Here is a 19,336-nt window from a genome sequence, read left to right as displayed (position 1 = left end):
CTCTCTCTCTCTCTCTCTCTCTCTCTCTCTCTCTCTCTCTCTCTCTCGCCCTTCACTTCTATTTTAAGTGTAATTAATTTGCCAAAAAACAGACGGAACACACAATAAACAGAGCTGAAGAATTTGATTGATAGCATCATCAACTTTCTTTTTCTTTTTTTCTATCGATATCGTGATAATATTGTTAGCGGAAATTGTGTTGGCCGAGATAATCATGTGGTGAAATGACAGCCCTATATCTAACTACACACATAACAAAAAGGTACAAAATATACCAAATAATGCCAACATTAGTTTTGCAACGTGTCAACATCTGTGCATTTAACAGGTGTTTTACAAAGGACCTGTTTTAAAACACAGTCAATTTGTTTTATGTGGCCTACCTTTAATATTACATGCAACTGCATTAATCTGAACCCTTCCTGCCATGAATACATAGCATGCAGGTCTCATTTAGGTGAGGTTAGCAGTAACATGTGGACTATATACCTGCAATTAATACATTAAACATGACAGAAAACAAGAGCACATGAGTGAGAAAGGAAGAAGAGAGGAAGAGTCTACAACTCGCCGATCTACCAATACATGTTGTCTAAAAACATGAACATCCACAAACTCCAAGCATTAAACAAATGGTGCTTGTGATTAAACAAACACTAAAGTGATTCCAGGCATTTCTTAGGCATTTGTGTGGCACTTTTTTTGTTGCTACAAACTAGCTTAGCGTTAAATCTAAATAACCAAATGTAGGCTGCTAAATGTTGTTGTCTTGAAGCAGGCAGAAACTTCTGTTCTTCAAGTTTGAAAAGTACGACTGTTCTTGTCTCAGAGAGGAGGGAGATCACCATATTATATTAAATCATCTCAAATTAATAATACGTAAATTACAAACAGCCCCTGTTCATTTCTTTGTTATTCGTTTTAGCAAGCCCCAGCTGAGCTACTTCGGTCTGTCACATGATCCACGTCCTGCTTGTCACAGCAGCTCCAAAGGAAAAAGAGAAACATGAGTCAGAATCAAGAAAACCTTGCAAGTGATTGTTGAGTCAATACTTTTCTTCAACCGTAGTATTTCTGTTTATCCCCAATTATTTATTTTTGCATTGTTTAATTAAATTCTACTAAATTGTGCAACTAAGTGTGCGAGTATTTGCTGTGTTGATTTTTTTTTTTTTTTACTTCTTACTTGATTTAAACTATACAGGTTAACTTGCCACTAATTTGCACTCTTTAAATTGTAAAACTTTTGCTGTATTTTTAATACCATGTAAAGTAATTTAATAGCCCTGATGTGTGAAATATACAAATTCAGTGGCCTTGCCTTGGTATTGACCAAAACATTTTGAGGTAAGGATCATTTTTTTCTGGAATTTTGTGGAATTTGCAAATTAAAAGCGTCCTATGCGATTACTACTTCAAGTCAAGTGAAGACGGTTTGCAGTACATCGTGCATCTTCATACACGAGGGAGAGGTGATGGAAATGTACTACGCGCACAACTTACTGAACTCCATCTACAGACCTGGCTCATCCATAACAGATGAGGATTTGAGCTGGTTCCTATCATCATCACTTGCCTGAAAAGATTAGAAACACATTTTTCCGAGCACAAGTTGTAAACGCTTTTTTTTCTTGGTGCATTCCTCATCTGTGGTTATTTAGTTTGCTGGGGGCCTGTTGTGACCACAAAATGCTTTTCGTGCTCAGCTTCATCCACTGTTTTCTACAGATGTGTTTCTCAGTGTTTGTAAATGAGTCATGTTCTTTTTCATGGAGTAGAGGAAATCTGCAAATAATAATGGTTTACATACCGGCCCAAAACAGCCAAAATGCAAATTGCTCAGTGGGTCTGTTAAACACTATGGTGTATCTTCATTAAAGCTTCAAAGCTGGAATTTCAGTCATTTGGTGCTGGACCAAAGTTTGTCACACAACACATAGTAGGAAGGCTAATTTCTGGAAAAACCCCTCTCTCCCGTCTTCGAGCCATCTTTTTATAGAGAAGACTGAAGCTGAATCTTGTTCAGCATGTTATCCAATAATCTATACGATACATTTATTGTTATTTTAGAAGAACAGCTTCAGCTAATTTGCGGGGTATTTGCCAAAAAAAAGACCTAGCATTGAATGCATCCCTTGTTTCAGCTCGGGCTTATGGCCTTCAGTTACAACCATCATGCCGTGTGCTTTCTTTGCACTCTGAGGATTGCAGTATGTCTCAATTTCAGTCTAGGATGACACATAATGAAGAAGCTTTGGGGGGGGGGGATCACTTCAGCGAGATGGAATACAAAAAATGCGCACACACCCACACAAGCACAAAACAAAAGGGTATGCAGGTCCTCAGTGACATCTGGGAACAATAAGCTAATAGATTTAGTTAAACTTGGGGCAGTGTTTCTATTTTTAACTCTATGAAACCAGGATACTTGAGGGATGATGCTGAGAGAGTAGAGCCATCCCGGCGCATCCCTCAGAGTCACTGAACAGTTAAATACCAGTGCTAGGGGTTTCCGCCACATATCAACAAAAAACATATCAGTCTCCGATATTCTTTGAGACGCACTGTGCTTTGCCGTATGACACAGCACTTCTCGTCTCTAAGCAGTGACTCACAACAAGACTCTTGATGGCCACTAACAGACTCATTGAGTTCCACAGGAAGACGCCAGCATGCCAATCAAACCACTCACTCGGAGAATTTCTATTTGTGCCGAATAACAGCCTCACATGTCCTCAATTGCCCAATAAATACCATAAACAAGGGTCAAGGTATAATAGCATCTCTTTGACCCCGTCCCCACAGAGCGAAAGATTTCACCTACAGCTATAATAACTCATGGTCATCATTCATCATTAAACAAAACTTTATTCCAGAATAATTCATTTCCAACTCATGCTTAATGTTAAACTTGTAAATCTGAAATACTGCAGATTATATCTGCCTTTTCTACAGAAGGATCCGCTCACAGTGAAAGAAATTACCTCATCTAAACATGAGATGTTGGAGATTGCCTGTTGTTTAGATTACCTCTGTCCATTTATCTTGGCTTAGATTGCTGACCCATATTATGCAACTTGTTGGCCTCTACACCTGCATCACTTGGCTCCTAAACTACATACCTAATATGACCTCCACCAAACACCAAAACATACCTGCAACTGGAAAGCAGAACACATGCTACGTTTATTTTGGCACAGCATTTACAATCATCTATTGCTATGGATCCTGTAAATCTTCCCCATATTTAACGACGTATTGAAGAGAGCAGATTAAAAAAAAAAAAAAAAAAAGTATTACAACAGTATGTGCTGGCTAGTACTTTCATAGGATCAAGTACCGTGTTGGGATATAGAGTCATTTTGCCGCTTTCCTTCTTGTCGACTGCCAAAACCATTCTGCTTAGTCATTAAAAGCTTATCTTCAGTAGCCAATATAAATGAACAAAAACAGATACAACACAGGCGGTAATGTCCTGCGCAGTATAGACTGTTAGCTGCTGATTTTGACCTAGAGATTGACTGTTCTTCCCAGTCCTGATAAGCAAATATTTGTCCATCCATTGCATTGTCCATATAAGGATAACAAACCCCCTGTCACGGACCCCCCCTGGGTCGCCCTCAAGGCAGAAAGAGAAGCAGCTGGTCCCTTAATATTCCTGATAGAAGGCTGGACATAATGTAAAAAAAAAAAAAAGGATTCTGGTTCCCAATTAGGGAACGTGTAAAGTGTTTAAAACAAACATTTGAGTAAACAATCATTATGAATTTATCTGAAACAGGAAATGCCAATATCTGCTGCACAAGCTCCAAAGGGCAAACATGTCTTTAAAACATGAAGACTCCCCGGGGTATAATCTGTCATATTGGGACACTGAAAATATTTTACGCAGAAAACATTCTCAAGTATGAAATCAGGAAGCTGGTAATGGGTAAGGGGCGCAAAGACAAGGACACTCACTAACCAGAAAAACACTGTACAACCTGTGCACATCACACATTAACTTGTTCCAGAGATGCTCTCCTATCATCGACTATGAAACTGTGATGTTGGTCTACACGGCAGACAGCAAAGGCCGCAGTCACAATATTGATACAACCATTAAGACACTGGTCTGTCAATTATACTTAGAGTTTCAGAACAGATTTCTACAAGTCATCCAATCATCCAAAATAACAGAAGACAGTTCCTAATTTAATGTTTGCAATGAAGGTGGTATCACCCACTCTGAATGTGATCAGCCAATCAGGCCTCATAGAGATGGTTTAGAAGGTGGCTGCTTGAACTACTAGTAGGTCCAGAAGGCCATTATCATCGATTCATATGGTTGATAACTGATCCGGATACAAGCCAACGACGACAACCTCTATCGGCCGTAGTAAGTATGACGGGAGCACAGGAGGAAGTCAGGTGGCGTCGAATAAAGAGCGACAAAGCCGAATCATACCCAACACGACCCAACCGTATTTTGATTTCTTTGTGCATCTTTGTGTTGCTGTGCTTCACTTTGAATAGTGTACATTAAATACCCAGGTGGTAACATAGCTTTGTTCCATTTAGATATTTGGAGTTTGTAGGAGGCTGTTATCACTCACCATTTCCACCCCCTGAGGAAACGCCGTTCCCTCCCAGTCCTTCTTGGGGAAGCGCTGAATGATCTTTCCACATCCCTCCCCTGAAACTGCGGATAAAAAGACATGAAGATCCGTCAGTGCAGATAAAAGTGCATCATCATGGCATGTAGAACTTTGCATGTTTTGTTTTTTTTAATGAGAGAAATATCACCAATCTTAAATGAGTCAATTAAAGTACATCAGTTAAATGCTGTTGGGTCAGGAGGAATGCGGTCTAAAGTGTGAAATATGGGACTTTACACCACCAACAACTGGAGTAGAAGTTAAACCAAAAGGAACAAAAGAGTGGTCATACATACGGGACTGTATATGTACAGTATATAAAGTAACACAAAGGTGTACACACCTACAGTATGTAGTATGTGTGGTGTTGAGACAAACAGCTGGACACTGATCTTTACCAGTGAAATAACTCTCTCACAGATTTCCCTCAGGTCTTGCAAAACTCTGAAACCTAAATTGGATGTAATAATTCATGTTAACATGAGTGCAAGCACAACACAATATCTGTTTTGGAGTTGATATATGACTGCAACATTGTAGTTTAGCAATCTGGAAAGCTAATAAATGGAAAATCTATCTAATTTATGAAACAAAATTCCTCATTTTACATGCCAAAAAAAGCATTTTAAGTTTTATTTCACAATATGCTCTTTGACACACTACGTTATCTGACTGGATGACTTCATCGCAGCGTTATTTTAAACTTTTAGTCACTCTTTGACAGCCAGGACACACTTTCTATTTATCACTTAAGGGAAAAACGTTTTCCTCAAGAGAGTAAGAGACAGAAATTGAATAAATGTGGCCCATTTCGTGGAATATATATACACACACACACATACACACACACACACACACACACACACACACACACACTTATATATACTTATATATAGCATTCCTCACTTTGTTGAAGAGTCACATATGCTGCAGATAGTTTCAGCTTTTTAGAATCTCCATCATCTGTTTAACAACGTACTTAAAAAAATATTTGGATTTCACATGATTTTACCATCTGCAAAACAACATTAGGGATTTACTCCCACTCAGAAAGTAGAAAACTAGAATGACACGTTTGGACATAAGCTCTGGCTGGCACTAAAACTATGTGAAATTGCTATGCTGGTCAGAGAAATATAAAACCAACATACCCGTAACCTGCATGTGCCTTTTAAACATCAATTGTTACCAACAACTTTGGCTCTAAACTCTCACAAACCTCAAATAAAAATAGGCATACAGAAAATCTGTATCGCATCAGAGTGTGAGAACACAGTGGACCGCACAGTGTAGCATGAATAGCAATGTGCATTCCCGGGGTGCTGGTAGTGAAAGCTAACAAACTATGAGCAGCGACTGCTTGGTCAAGACAGGGAGGCCAGCGGTCCTTTGAGACACTTTATGTGTGGGTGCCTGTGCTGTAGCTGGGATAGCAGCTCTCCTCTCGTATGAGAGGATATCCAAGTGTTAGTCTTTGGGAAGAGCCAACATGTAGCTAAGCTAATATTAATGCTCATCCTTAAATATCTAGAGGAATACATCTCTTTTTCATGTTCGTTGTCTCTTGTTACCAGCAGCTATATCACCATTTGTGAAGGTCACGTATGGCCATTTGCAAATCATTTCCTTAAAGATTTTGGCATTCCCTATGTAGACAACTGTCATTATAGTCTCTGTGGGGAGTCCTATCTCAACACAGGTTAATGCCATGACTCAGCAAACTACTTAGCAGACTGCTCATGAAGCCCCTTGTGTCACAGTTTGGCCCAGAGGTCAGATACAATACACATAGGAGGCAAGTTGCTTAAAAAATGGGACAATGAAGTGCTCCACATCATCATAATGTGACGAGGTCGTCGTCCGTCAGCAACTAAGTGCCCCGAGCCTCCCGTCAACAACTCCTTAAAACATAGAGCTCTGTAAAAGAGAGGGACACATTAATGGTGATGAGGCTCTTAGGCTGAAGTGGTGATTGGTCTTGGTTTGGGGGAGTGTATGTTTATTTTAACAGAAGGTTGCTGGTTATACTTTTGCTCTCTTTGTTCACCTGTAGAGGCGAGCAGAGCGCGTCCAGACAGACTGGTGCTAGTCTGTCTGACCGCTACGTGTCTTCTGGTCTTTACAGCTCTTCTAAATTGAAATCAAATGCTCAAGAGTGCTCCAAGCTCAAATTTTCAACCGCGAATGAAAATAAATGACAGAATTCCTCACATTCCACTCTTGTATTAAAACAAGCCGCGCTTTCAAACACTACCCCCCTGATAACTATAAAGGACCCCACCATGAGGATAATAGAACCCAGGCCTGAAAGGTACATGCTAATTTGAACATCCGCTTGCAAAATGGGAGGGAGATTTGTTTTGTTTTTTTGGCAGAAGCTATTTAAACAACAAAAACCTGTCCCAGCCCACGGCACGCGTGTGCATGTTTAAGAGCTTGGCTCATTTCCACCATCATTGCAGCACAACCTGTGTGTGGACTCACTTTTTCAGCTTTGTAATGAAATACAATATAAATATCTGGAAAACATAGATCTAGATATATAGATATTTAAGTTATTTCCTGAAATGGCTTCAGGGGAATATTTATCAGGAACAATAACGAAGGAACTATAAGGCTAACCAGCATTTAATAAGTACCGTTAGAGATTTGCTCAGTCCAGTACAAACACTTGACCTCCTTTAAGAAACATTCCCCTGCACAGGCCTCCTCATACTAAGTGCGTACACAATTTTATGTGAACTATAGAGGGATTCATAAACAAAGAAAACAAACTGTACTAGTGGTTGGGACCACTCGTTAACTGACACCCACACATTCTTACTGAGCTTTGTGGCCATTTCTAGGTCACGAGACAGCTAATAAAACACAACTGTTGAGAAATATAAGTCAGATATAACATATTCCAGCTGCATCAGCTGTTTTTAACACTTTTCAGCAGGTTTCCTGGCGGTTTGTTCTAGGATAAAAAAAGAACAGTCATTTGCTTGACTGTTCTTTACATGTATTCGTATAAAGAAAATGTTTTTATATAATATATACACAATACACACAGCAGAGAAAAGTCTCTCTGACAAAGTGACAGCTGAGTGGTGGTGCTCTGAGAATACAGCCAATCCCCTCACTCATACCAAGTATTGGTCATTGCTTTTGAAAGTTTCTCTTTTTAAAGATTTTGCAGAGACATCCTGAGCTTAACGTTCTGTCTTTGCAGCCCTATTGGGACTTGAGCTGTTACTGCAAGTCCACAAACACACACACACACACACGCACGCACACACACGCACGCACACGCACGCACACGCACGCACACACACGCACACACACACACGCACACACACGCACACACACCTGACTTCAGCTCCTTGGAAAGATTGAATGAACCAAATAATTTATCACCGAGTTGTGTGATTTAGCATAGTCTCAATAAAAAGTGAAACACCACAGAAAAAGTTCTTGGTCTTTCTTGATTAGAGCAGATGTTTCTCCTCTCGGTAAAAAAACGTTCATTCATCTTCTTGATTTATCTTCCTGCTGTTTCTGTTGATTAAATCATCCAAATGCGTATTTCACCATGTATGGACAGGCCACCAGTGGAGTTCATGTCGCATCCACGTCAGCCTCTAACCTGATTTTGGCCCAGTTGTGCACACAGGTGCACTGTTCTCGAAACAAGTTCATAGATATACCGTATTCATTTTCCTACACTTCAATATCCAGACCAGAGTTTCAAGAGGAAATCCAGCCAAAACACAGAATTTATATTAAACTATTGCAGTCATTAAGAGATTGAGGATGTCTTCACATCCACTGAATTAGTGATGGGCCCTTTGTGATCATTTCATTCATTTATATATATATATATATATTTTTTTTTTGACAAATTATATCTTGAGGAGATGAATGTAGAGCTTCCAGCTGTGCATCAGACAAATGGCTACATTCCAGGAAAATCAGCCCCGATACTGACATACCGTCTTTTTCTTTATTCCAGCAGCTCCATTTGTCTGATTGTTATCATCACTTCAGTCCCTCTTCTGTTTAGTTTGAGTTTTAAAATGTATAAATTAAAAGTAAATTTGTAAATTCCCTATCACAGCAGCTTTTCCCCTTTAAGATCATTGTTGTGGCAAAGGAAAACCTGGGTTGGTCTCAAAGGTGAGCGTCATCAGGAAACTGAACTGTTGTGATCGTTTTGTGTTGATGGTATGCAAAGTATCTTTAACTAGACTAGTATTGATGCCATCATCACTCAGTCAGTCAGTGGGTCGAAACCTTCTGAATTCACCTTGTGAACCTCAGTTGCAACTATGTATATGGTAGCTTACTGTTCGTCCAAAAAATGACTCTCTTTCCCTGCTCTGATAGTACAACACCTTATCAACAGAGTGAGAGTAGTGCAACAGTAGCCAGCGGAGTTTCCCTGTATGTCAGTTTTAAACTCTACAGCAGAGAGGAAGGAACTCCTCCATTGTGGTCTGGATGCCTCGAACCACAAAGTCTGAATCCAAACGAGAAGCTGCCAAATGTGGAGTTCAAAAGAAAACAATCAACGGAGGCAGACAATTCAATCCGTATAGGAGCAAAACAATTCCACATCTGCCATCTTACTCTCAGTAACAACATTAATGTGACAACTTTGCAACAGCAGCCTGTTGATGCTGAAATAATACAAGAACTGACATTTGACAACAACGGTAGGCTTGGACGATATGACGAGATTATACAATATTGGTTGGCCACAATAATGGTCCTCAAATGTCCATGATAGCAGAACGATATTCAATTATGCAATGCCTGTTATGAATTTTGCACTATTCTCAGTATCTATGCCAGTAATCTGGTGTTGTTGTGGTTATATAAATGTAATTTATGGTGCAGTTAGATTGCTGCAAGACCGCCCTGTCAATACAAGTGCGTGGGAGAGTTAACACTTTTTGAAAATGTTGTTGTTTGAAAGGCTAAACACTAGCAAATACGGATTGAAGCATAACATTTTGTTAGATAAAATCATATTGTGAATTTTGGAAATTATTTTTTTTTATATTGCATTTTGGACTAAGGGCCGAGATAACTACAGGGACGAGAAAACAGCACTGCGTCACTTGTGTGTGTGTTTGAAAGTAAGAAGGTGGAAGTCAGTGATGTTTCTACAAGTTGTTAATGATAATAATTTAAATTAAAGCATTAAGAATGAAGCTTCTAAATATTCGATACAGCTCTAGTAATTACCCATGTACTCCTATAACTCCAGTAGGAAAGACATACGCTTTTGTTAGCAAAAGAATGCTAATGCACCTGTTTGTCGAAAAATGAGATTCAGTGAACATGAATAGAGTGATTTGTAAGCTGTGTAATAAACAAGTGGGACTAAAGATGGAAATACCACAAATCTCCTTTCACATCTTAAAACTCACCATCCAATACGCAAGTCTGCCACCGACTCTCTCGACAAAGAGTTGCCAGACCAATACTCCCATCACGGTGAGCAATCAACCCTCAACCATCGAGGCTTTTGCGAAGGCATCAAAATATAAACGTGACAGTCAATAAGCGTGAGATGGTATGATGTCATTTACTACCAGTTGATTGACCTGATTTATTGAGCTCATCATGCCCTTGTGTAAAACAGCGCTTACTGGCTGTACAATGCGGCCAGGCTGTGACCACTTATGGATATTGCAACATATGCGTCTCCAGTACATAGATATTCAAACAATATCTATTGTCATATGGGTCATGATGATGCAGGGTGACTATTGCCAAAACTGTCCAATCACTGAGTTACCGGTTACATGTCTGTATAACTTTACGTTATGCAATGTGTCCTTTTTTTCCTTTGGTCCGGACAAAATAAACAGAATTAAAGGTGTGAGAGCAAACCTTAGTTAAGTGAAAGAACAACACAAGAGACTTGTATTAGAAAGATTTTAGACATGTATTAAACATATTTGTCGATATATTAGAAAGTAATATAGTAAAGTAAAACAATTCTACAATTATATTATAATTAAAATGAAATAATTTGAAATCTTTCACCCCCCCCCCCAGCACAGTGCCATAGACCCTAATTTGAAAATTACTGTAAGCAATAAATGTAAGCTTGAATATAGAACATATGATTAAAAATATTGTTGTGTGAATTATGGACTGAAAGTACAGCGATTATTCTTATTCCTCAAGCACTAAGCAAACCATTTCATTTCATGTGTTGATGTTGACAAAACAAAACAGACGACACAACGTAAGTAACGCTTTAGAAAACCAACCACAACACATGGCAGCACTTCAAGATCTGGCATCTACATCATGAAATCAACATCAGCTGTTGGAAGGGCCAGCCTCTAAAGTCGGTGTATGCAAACAATATTTACTTTATGGCATTATTCAACCAAATTCAAGTACTTACTTAACTAAGTTACAGATGGTGTTTAGCCATCACCTTAGCATAAATAAACCGCTGTCAGATATAATCTTGGACTGATTATCAGGAGTTAATGTTTTGTTAAACTTTGTTTACGCAACTTATTTTTAGACAAAGTCTCAGAGAGTTGTAAATACAAAAGTGCAGCCTTTTGATACAGGTCAACTTCCTAAACAACATTCTTATCTTAGGAAAACTCTAGTAATGAGAAATGTGTATTTTTATTACAATTAAACAAAGTAAGAGGCATATTCTGACATTTCTGGTCAAAAAACAAGTTAAGAACCCCAGATTTCATTTCATGTTGCAGTATGAAAACGTCAATGCTGCAAGAAAAAGCACAACATTGCATGCAGTCAGTAACATGCAGCTGTGCAGGCATTTCCCTGAAATGAGGAGACCATTGTTAAGCTCAGAAGCCAGTCCGAAGCCAACAAATGTGTGATCTCGAGAAAAACAGCACATGAAGTTAATCAAAAGGATCCGGTAAATAAAACTATGAACTTCAGCTGGTTTAAACCAAAACAAGCCTGAAAACCACTTCATACCCAAGAATTAAAGGCAATAAATGGTCTAAATACGGAGTTACTGTAAGCAACGCGTACAGGTTTAGCGACATAACTATGAAAACCCATAGTGATCTGGATGACACGCAATGTCGAAACGACAAAGACGCAGAAATTGTCTGCTCCGGCTGCTAACGTCAGCCAAACAACAAACGTTCCATCAGAAGCTGATGTGCCTCCAGCAGCTACAGACACCACAGCTGAGATTTAAGAGGTAAATGGACGTAATGGAAGAGAAGCTTACTTAGTTTTTGGAAACTCTGGAAAGAATATCCACAACTTTAGAAAGCCATTTCAAATGCATTAGCAGGTGAAGCAGGGTAATGGCATGGCTTTGATAGTTCTTCTGACCCACATCTCTATGGCTATAAAAACAGAGTTTAGAGAAGTTAGAGACAACTCCGGCTCAGGCTCACTTACGGTGGGCTCACCTTTAACGGTGGACCAGATATTCTCCTTCAAGTAACACGCTCCTCTGAGTTACTCAGCTTTTTAAAAAGATGCTTAATATTTCTTTGAACTGTTCAACTAATATAATTAAAGCGGTCAAAATTCTTATTGTCAGTTAACGGTTCACTATTGAATTATTAACATCCCTGTGTATATAGTGTGATTCATATGTATGTTAATGCAACCCATGTTAAATAATGTATTTATTCTTGCTAATTTGACAATATCTGTGCCGTTTGGTTCTTTCTTTGACTGTGTAAGAAATTAATAAAATATGATCTATAAAAAAAAAAGGTCAATTCATGAAGTTTCCGAGGATAAAACCAAACATGAAGTCATTCTTGGTACAACTACTACAATAATCCTTGAAAAGCATTTATGCATCTAATCTGATTTTTAAAATGACTCCATACAGCTTGCATACATTTCTACTGATGCACACAGCCAAAAGGAATCTGCAGATGGAAATATTTTGCTCTCAATAATTTGGAAGTTTTGTTTTTGTTATCTTGCGGTATGGTGCTAGGTTACATTAGACGTTCCCCAAGTCCAGACCAGAAAATGAAGAGCATAAAGACACACAAGCAGGGATTGGGCATCGTATCTGCGAAACATATTCCAAAAGCAGTTTGATTCAATAAAAAGTGATATCCATCCAATAAACTGTTTGAGAAAAGCAGCTGGGCAAATTCCTCTTTTTCACTCGGCAAATTACAATTTATGGCAAACAGCACGCCAGACAGTATTGAACCACTTGCCAATAAAGAGACAGCGTCCCACTGCAAAAGGAAAATACGGAATAAAGTGCAGATTCAATACAGACTGCATCCATCTAAACCAGCAAGTGTTTTCACATTCCAACATTATTCACGAAGATAATTCCGAGGGTTGTGGCTCATGACACTGGCCCCCAGGGAAGCGGACTCTGATTAGTGTTCTTGGAGGAATCTGCCTCTCGGGTCATGTTGTCTTCCATCATATTCATTTTCACGTATTTGACGCACTGTAATGACAAACAGCATCCCTGCGATAGACTTTAAAGGTCAACAATAAATGATAGAATTGGAAGTTGCCCTACTTTCGCTCTTTTTCGTTGGTTTTACGTCACCTCGGTCTGTTAAATTAAGCTCAAGGATTTGACCATTAGTTATAAGCCTTTCAATACATTTTTTTTCTCAATAGGTCACCAGGGAATATCCCAAGTGTTGTTGCTGGAGACACATACTCTGGATTTATATTCATTTTCAAGGGGACAAAATCTTTGGAATGAAAAGACCAATACAAGCAAGTCAATGAAACCAGATCGTGCAATTGTAAGGTAACTTTACTGCACAGTCATTTAAAACGCTTCCTTGCGATACTTATTAGTAACCATCTTTACAGTATTCCAGCTTCAAGCCCACTGTACTGTAATCTCTCCTCCACACCACCCTGTGTCACCATGAGAGAAGCTTCATCACCACATTTGTCCTCCTTTGAAAGCAATACTTTCTCTTTGTTGCAAAGGTTATCTTTTTTCACCATCATTACCACATTTCCTGTGTTAACAAATACGATTTGAGTTTATCAAAAAGGTATGGATGTATTTTCGACAGTGCAATTCTGATTCACTGCAAATTGGAAGAGTCAACAGATTGCATGCTTAGCGTTATTTACAACTGATCCATCCATAGTACATCTAAACAATGAGAAGTGGGTCAGGCCAGAAAAGCAAAAGCCAGTAAAGCGCAGGAGGCTTGATGACCCAGGTAGGGGTCCCTGGTTTGTATTAACAAGTAAGGTGGACGGGAAAGGCTGTTCTCTAGACGACCTACTACATATTACTATGAGCAGGCTGGTTTCTACAAACCAGCTATACAGGGCGCAGGCTCTGAATAGTTAGAGAAACAAGCAGTTGCCATTCATTTTCCTCTGTTTTTCAAATCTAAAAGTCATTTTGATTTTCCAGTTCTGAAAGAAATCACTTCCACTTACAGACAAGGGCATCTCGGCAGGGCTGTAACCCAAACTCACAGTGGATATGCTACATTACACTCAGGAGAACATAATAAAAGCAGACAAATCCAATTCAGTATGGAGTGTCCTCACATGTGGATAAGCCTGACGCAGCGCCCTAATCAACCACAATCTGAGATGGCAGACTTGTATTGCTTGTTCTCGCCACAATCAACTTCATCATTATAATCAGCGGCCAGTGGAGAATAAACTAGACTCATCCTGTGTCTTGAGACTGACTAAATGTGAATACATTCAGGCTCTTCTGGGGACGCCAGGAACAGTTAGTCCTTGGAGCACAAAGAAATGCATGTGTCAGTTGGCGTTTGGATGAGCAGAGCTGATGAAAGACACTGTTTACCTATTTGTGCATTGCAAGCAAAAGAGGATTCAGCTGCTCTGGCCCCTCTTTGACACACATGGCGCTGGATGGACGCCACTCAGGCTTTAATTTGTTCACTCATGGCAGGGTAAGTGAATATTTGTACTTTCTCCAGGCTGCTCAGTGAGGAGCCGTTATTATTGGATCCTCACAAATGGATGAGTGGCGATAACTTACAGTGGACCTTTAAAGTATTTATAAAATGCCATTTATCATTTGGGAACGTGTGGGGACTCTACGTTAGTGCAATGCCAACATGTTTTCGTCTGCTTATCTATTAATGCTTGGAAGCATGTGTGCAAAGCTGCTTCCTTGGATGAAAATCATTTTAGAGGCTGGACCTGTGGAACAACGTGTGAGAGGAAGCATGGGGAGCTCCCAGCACAGAGCAACAGAGGGGAAGAGGATAGGCCTCTCCTCGCAGCTGTATGTTCCGCCCAACATGAACAAGTTGAGCACTCTTCCGGCAAAAACAAATATAAACACAACAAATCACTGACAAGTGTGGCTGCAGTGGGTAAAAATATATATATATATATATATATATATATATATATATATATATAGCCCCATAACAGAGCGTGCAGGAGAAGGCAAGTAGCAACAAGACATCCGCTAACAACATTACGAAAGACAAATACAAAACATTGATGCAAAACACAGGTGTTCGCTAATCAAATATGACCAAGGAATCATCTGAAAATGAAAATGTCCCCAATAGCTGGCAGTTAAACCAGCCCCCGGACCTGACAGGGGCACGGTCAACAGGGACAGGATGTGACAGATTTTGAATCCATGAAAAAGTTTCGATTGATCCAAGTCAAATATCGCAACCTGTCGTGCGTAAACATCCACTGGTGATGTGCCATCAGGCGTGTACTTGAACTTTGAACACATGCCCGCCGGATGATTGTCACTATCTGGCCGGTTTATGCGAAGAAGAAGAAGAAGAAGAGAGTGTTTCCAGTGTCGCCTGATAGCTGTGTGGCTAACGTTAAGCTAAAGCTATCTAGCATCAACCATCATCACACACTGACTGACGGCCTGGACCCAAACCTCAGCCGCTGCGAGCCGCCCCCTCCGTCAAAACTTACCAGCTTTCTCCTGATCGTATCCCACGACAATAAAATAGTCTGCAAATCTCGCCATGTCTGCTGCTTTTCCCGAGTAATACCAACACAATTCAGCATTTTTCCTGCTTCCAAAGCACAGCCATTTTTGACAGAAGGTGTGTCACTGCGCCTGCGTGCCGGAGGGGGCGAAATCCATGGGCGTGGGCCCTTTAGTTTACAAATACAGCACTGTGTCCCAACAGAGGCTCTTTTAGGTTCAGACTTTAGGGTCCCCACCTGTTTACACCAGGGAAGGCCGCCACACCAGAATAATACTGTGATTTACTGTCACTTAAAGAAATGTATTGATGACAACAGTTATCAACAGTTGATTTACTGGAGATTCTAGTTTGAAAAGGTATCGACTGATTGGAAAAAACTTGCAGAAATGGTAGATTAAATATATGGAATAGCGACTGATGCAGAATATTTTCCAGCAGGTTATATAATAATATCGTATGTCTTAGATTGTTGTTCAAGTTCATTTTCTGACTCTCGATTTATTTTGAGTTAAATTGTAAAATTCCATTTATCATTTATCCAAATATCAAAATAAATGGTAAGTCCGGGGTCAAATATTTGCCTTGTTCAAACTTTTTCTTTTGTGAGTATTTATATTTCTAATGCCCTTCCCCCTATAGCAAGCAGTCAGCTGAGATGAACACATAGTATTTTTACTGGGACATTGTGTAGTACAGTATGGGACTTACATAACTGATGACCATTGATTTGTTGCCATTTTATCCACATACTGAAATAWAACAAATAAAACRTTTTCTGARAACTGTAGAACTTTGTTGATGCATCGTTTATACTGAGCCGTGAAAAAGTTAATGTTTTGACTCAGTGAACACAGGATACACAGGATGTACTGCACTTATTCCAAAACTATTTTCCTTTATCATTTTAATTTCTATTTCCATTCTTGATCTTTTTCCTGTGTTGCGTTGTACTACAAGAGCAGTACAAGAGTGCACTGGACGGGGTGGGGGACAAGGATGAGCGACTGTGTGTGTGTCTGTCCTGAGCCCCTCCCACCTCCTGTATAAAGGCTCCCAGTCTGGTGTGTAGGAGCTATTAGCAGAGTGACACAGCTGCCTCACAGAACCAGTGGCAATTTCAAGAGAACTGTGGAGTACTATTTTACAGCTGATTGATCTTTCCCATCCATCTGATATTTGTCAGAGAATTACAGGTATGTGCACTTTCTTTTAACAAAGATATTGCTGTGGTTTGCTCTGCTACCAGCTGATGGCTCAAACCTTGCTTTTTTGAGGTCAGGGCACAAGTGTAGGGACAAGGACAGGTTATCTGCCCGGTTATATAAGCAGTTCAGCTCTCAATGTGTGTGTCTGTGAAGGAATTGCTCAAGGTGTAAAGCATCTGACAGAGGCAGTACATCATACAGTATATTATTAGTTGCAATCGATTTTGCTATGTTTTTCAGTTATCAGATAACTGAGGTTTTTTTTTTTTACTTATGAGCTGAGTCTATTTAGGACCCCGCATTGGTCAATAGTCCTTAGCGTTATTGGCCAGGGGCCCAAAGCATGGTTGTAGGTTTACTTAACTGAGCAAAATCTGACCTTAGCTTAACTTTTTAAATAAATGAATGATAAGTACAAATAACTTGGCTTTTGGACTCTTGTGTAAGCAAGTACCAGTGTGGCACATATAGGAATACTGTATGAGGGAGTTTTACATGCACTGAGGGACAAGAGGAAATCCATGAAGTTAAATATCAATTCATGGCATAAATAAATAACTAACATGTTTTCTCTACTCTCCACAGGAGTCAAAATGCAATTGATCTTCCAGTCCTTTCTCTCGTGCTGTCTGCTGGCGACAGTAGCACACTGTGTGGAGCTTCAAGTGAATCCGGAGTTGAAAAAAAGGTGCGTTAACTGAGGAGTAATCCATTCAACAATCAAAATGTTTTCATTTGATATAAGATGTGACAGTCTGCCAAGTCTGTGACAGCTGTCTGCTGAATTATCTTCCTAAGACTAACTAAGAGTTTTGTTTCCCTCTCCCAGGCGAAGCATATGGCTCGGGAGCAGATTGAGACGGGATCTTGACAGTGTATCAGTAGAGAAGACAGCAGAGTCTGAGAACTTTGTCAGACCAGAAGATATCAGGGATACTTTGCTGCCACATTCCAGGTAAGACATTCACCATGCTATCTTGAAAGTCTGCAAACTGTCTCCATTTGGCCATCATATATATTTTTTGTCATAGAAAAGGAAGACTCAATTTAAGCAGAGAATACTCAGCCATTGACAACTCAGGACTGAACAGCATGGATTAATATTCTCTCCTTCTCCCTCTGTCCTCCAGCACTGACATCAATGTCCGAACCAAGAGGTCTAAACACTCAGGCAATCAGTCAAGAAGACAAGGTTGTTCGCTGGGCACCTGTGCAGTGCATGACCTCGCGCACCGCCTGCACCAGCTCGGTAACAAGTTGAAGATCGGGAGTGCCCCTGTCGACAAGATCAGCCCACAGGGATACGGCCGGAGGCGTCGATCTCTCCCGGCGCACAGAGTCACACTGAGGCTAGAGCAAGGCAGGCTGAGGCCAGCGTGGAGCATAAATGATTCCCAAGTTCACAAGCTTGAGGCTCTCCTCAGACGGACATGAGCGGGAAATTAGCAAGAGGAGTTGGGAACAAAAAGCGAGGGAGTTAGTGTCCTCTCTCTGTTCTAAAATTCTCGAAATGCCTTAGACTTCTGCCAAGTCTTTCCCAGCACATTTTTCAAGGCATGAGAACTGAGTCAGAGCAAGACTGGCTGCACTGAGTTTCTCTCAAGGCTGAGCCTTGCAGCTCAGTGATGTAGAGCGTGCAAACAACTGCAGCTGGCGTACAGACACTGGATGGCACAGCATGAAGCGAACTACAGGTGCTGCTCTTTGCTTGGCAGAGGGAAAGGAAGAGTGCTAATACCTGGCAAAGTGGACACATCCTCTGGCTTAAAGAGGGAACTCTGTTCTGTCATTCTTGGACTTTACACATTTCTTCCTCAAGGCCAGGACTTTGATAAGTGCTATCCTCTAAGGATTATACCACCATGTTCCAAACTGTCAGTACTTGTCTGCACTTTTCCATTTGGACTTAAAGTCAAATGAATCATCAGGAAAATACATCTTCATCACAATGCCAAACTGCTAGAGAGCTCTGAAACTCTCAGTTTATATAAAGTTTTGGACACTGTATAAGGGAAATGTCTTAGATTCTGTAAGATATGTGGCAGTCCACAACGGATTGAAATATACTTGAAATTGTTTGTACAAAAACATGTGCAATCTATATTTGTTTTTATTGCAGGTATGTGTATATATGAATTCCTTTATTTAAATATTATATAGAGGTTACATTAAAGTACTTGTGCAGATTGAACTATTTTTGTACAGGAAGAAATATATATGGGCATTGTAGCTATTTGTCATTATTCTTTTGCAAACTGTGGTAATAGGATATGTGTTTTATATATAATATATATATATATATATATATATATTATATATTATATATTTGGAAATGTGTTCTATTTTATTTGTGTCAAAGCAATAACATTGTTATTCAATAAACATTTTGCATACAAAACATAGACCTTTTCCAGACCTCCTTTGCTCGTGGCTCTTGCAAATTGAAAGTGGCATTCTATTGTCTGGAGTGCACTGCTGCAGGAAGACAGAGAGCACCTGGTCTCTGTTAAGTGATTGCAGGGTCTCATTAGAGCCTCCCCTCCTCTCACTACATTCCCTTATG

General features: G+C 39.8%; 2 protein-coding genes across 4 annotated transcripts in view; one reads left to right on the top strand and one right to left on the bottom strand.

Moving 5' to 3' along the window:
- The window catches only part of sbf2 (SET binding factor 2), an 81,796-nt gene extending 66,101 nt beyond the window's left edge, over positions 1-15,695 (bottom strand). For both annotated transcript variants that reach the window (XM_031846786.1, XM_031846787.1), the window contains exons 1-2: positions 15,549-15,695; positions 4,596-4,681 (exon numbers count right to left, since the gene is read on the bottom strand). In XM_031846786.1, coding sequence (XP_031702646.1) covers positions 4,596-4,681; positions 15,549-15,603 — 141 coding nt within the window. In that variant the 5' untranslated portion in view covers positions 15,604-15,695. The remainder of the gene's footprint in view (positions 1-4,595; positions 4,682-15,548) is intronic.
- A 953-nt stretch (positions 15,696-16,648) lies between these two features.
- adma (adrenomedullin a) lies at positions 16,649-19,027 on the top strand. 2 transcript variants are annotated; one of them, XM_031846738.1, is made up of 4 exons: positions 16,649-16,761; positions 17,359-17,461; positions 17,603-17,728; positions 17,904-19,027. In XM_031846738.1, the coding sequence occupies exons 2-4, from the start codon at positions 17,367-17,369 to the stop codon at positions 18,205-18,207; spliced, it is 525 nt and encodes a 174-aa protein (XP_031702598.1). In that variant the 5' UTR covers positions 16,649-16,761; positions 17,359-17,366; the 3' UTR covers positions 18,208-19,027. The 2 variants fall into 2 exon arrangements, with proteins under 2 accessions (XP_031702598.1, XP_031702597.1); XM_031846737.1 differs by lacking the exon at positions 16,649-16,761 and having other exon boundaries at positions 17,281-17,461.
- The last annotated feature ends 309 nt before the right edge of the window (positions 19,028-19,336 follow it).

This window comes from Anarrhichthys ocellatus, unplaced genomic scaffold, assembly GCF_004355925.1.
Source record: "Anarrhichthys ocellatus isolate YVR2014 unplaced genomic scaffold, GSC_Weel_1.0 scaffold6, whole genome shotgun sequence".
Lineage (NCBI taxonomy): Eukaryota > Metazoa > Chordata > Actinopteri > Perciformes > Anarhichadidae > Anarrhichthys > Anarrhichthys ocellatus.
The sequence above is the reverse complement of the archived record's forward strand: the minus strand, read 5'-3'. Positions and strand labels throughout refer to the sequence as shown.

Bases quoted from the DNA above. Each gene is read 5' to 3' on its own strand.
- adma (XM_031846737.1), top strand. From the start codon at position 17,337: ATGTTTTCTCTACTCTCCACAGGAGTCAAAATGCAATTGATCTTCCAG. The intron at 17,462-17,602 runs GTGCGTTAACTG...TCCCTCTCCCAG, and splicing joins AATCCGGAGTTGAAAAAAAG to GCGAAGCATATGGCTCGGGA. The intron at 17,729-17,903 runs GTAAGACATTCA...TCTGTCCTCCAG, and splicing joins ACTTTGCTGCCACATTCCAG to CACTGACATCAATGTCCGAA.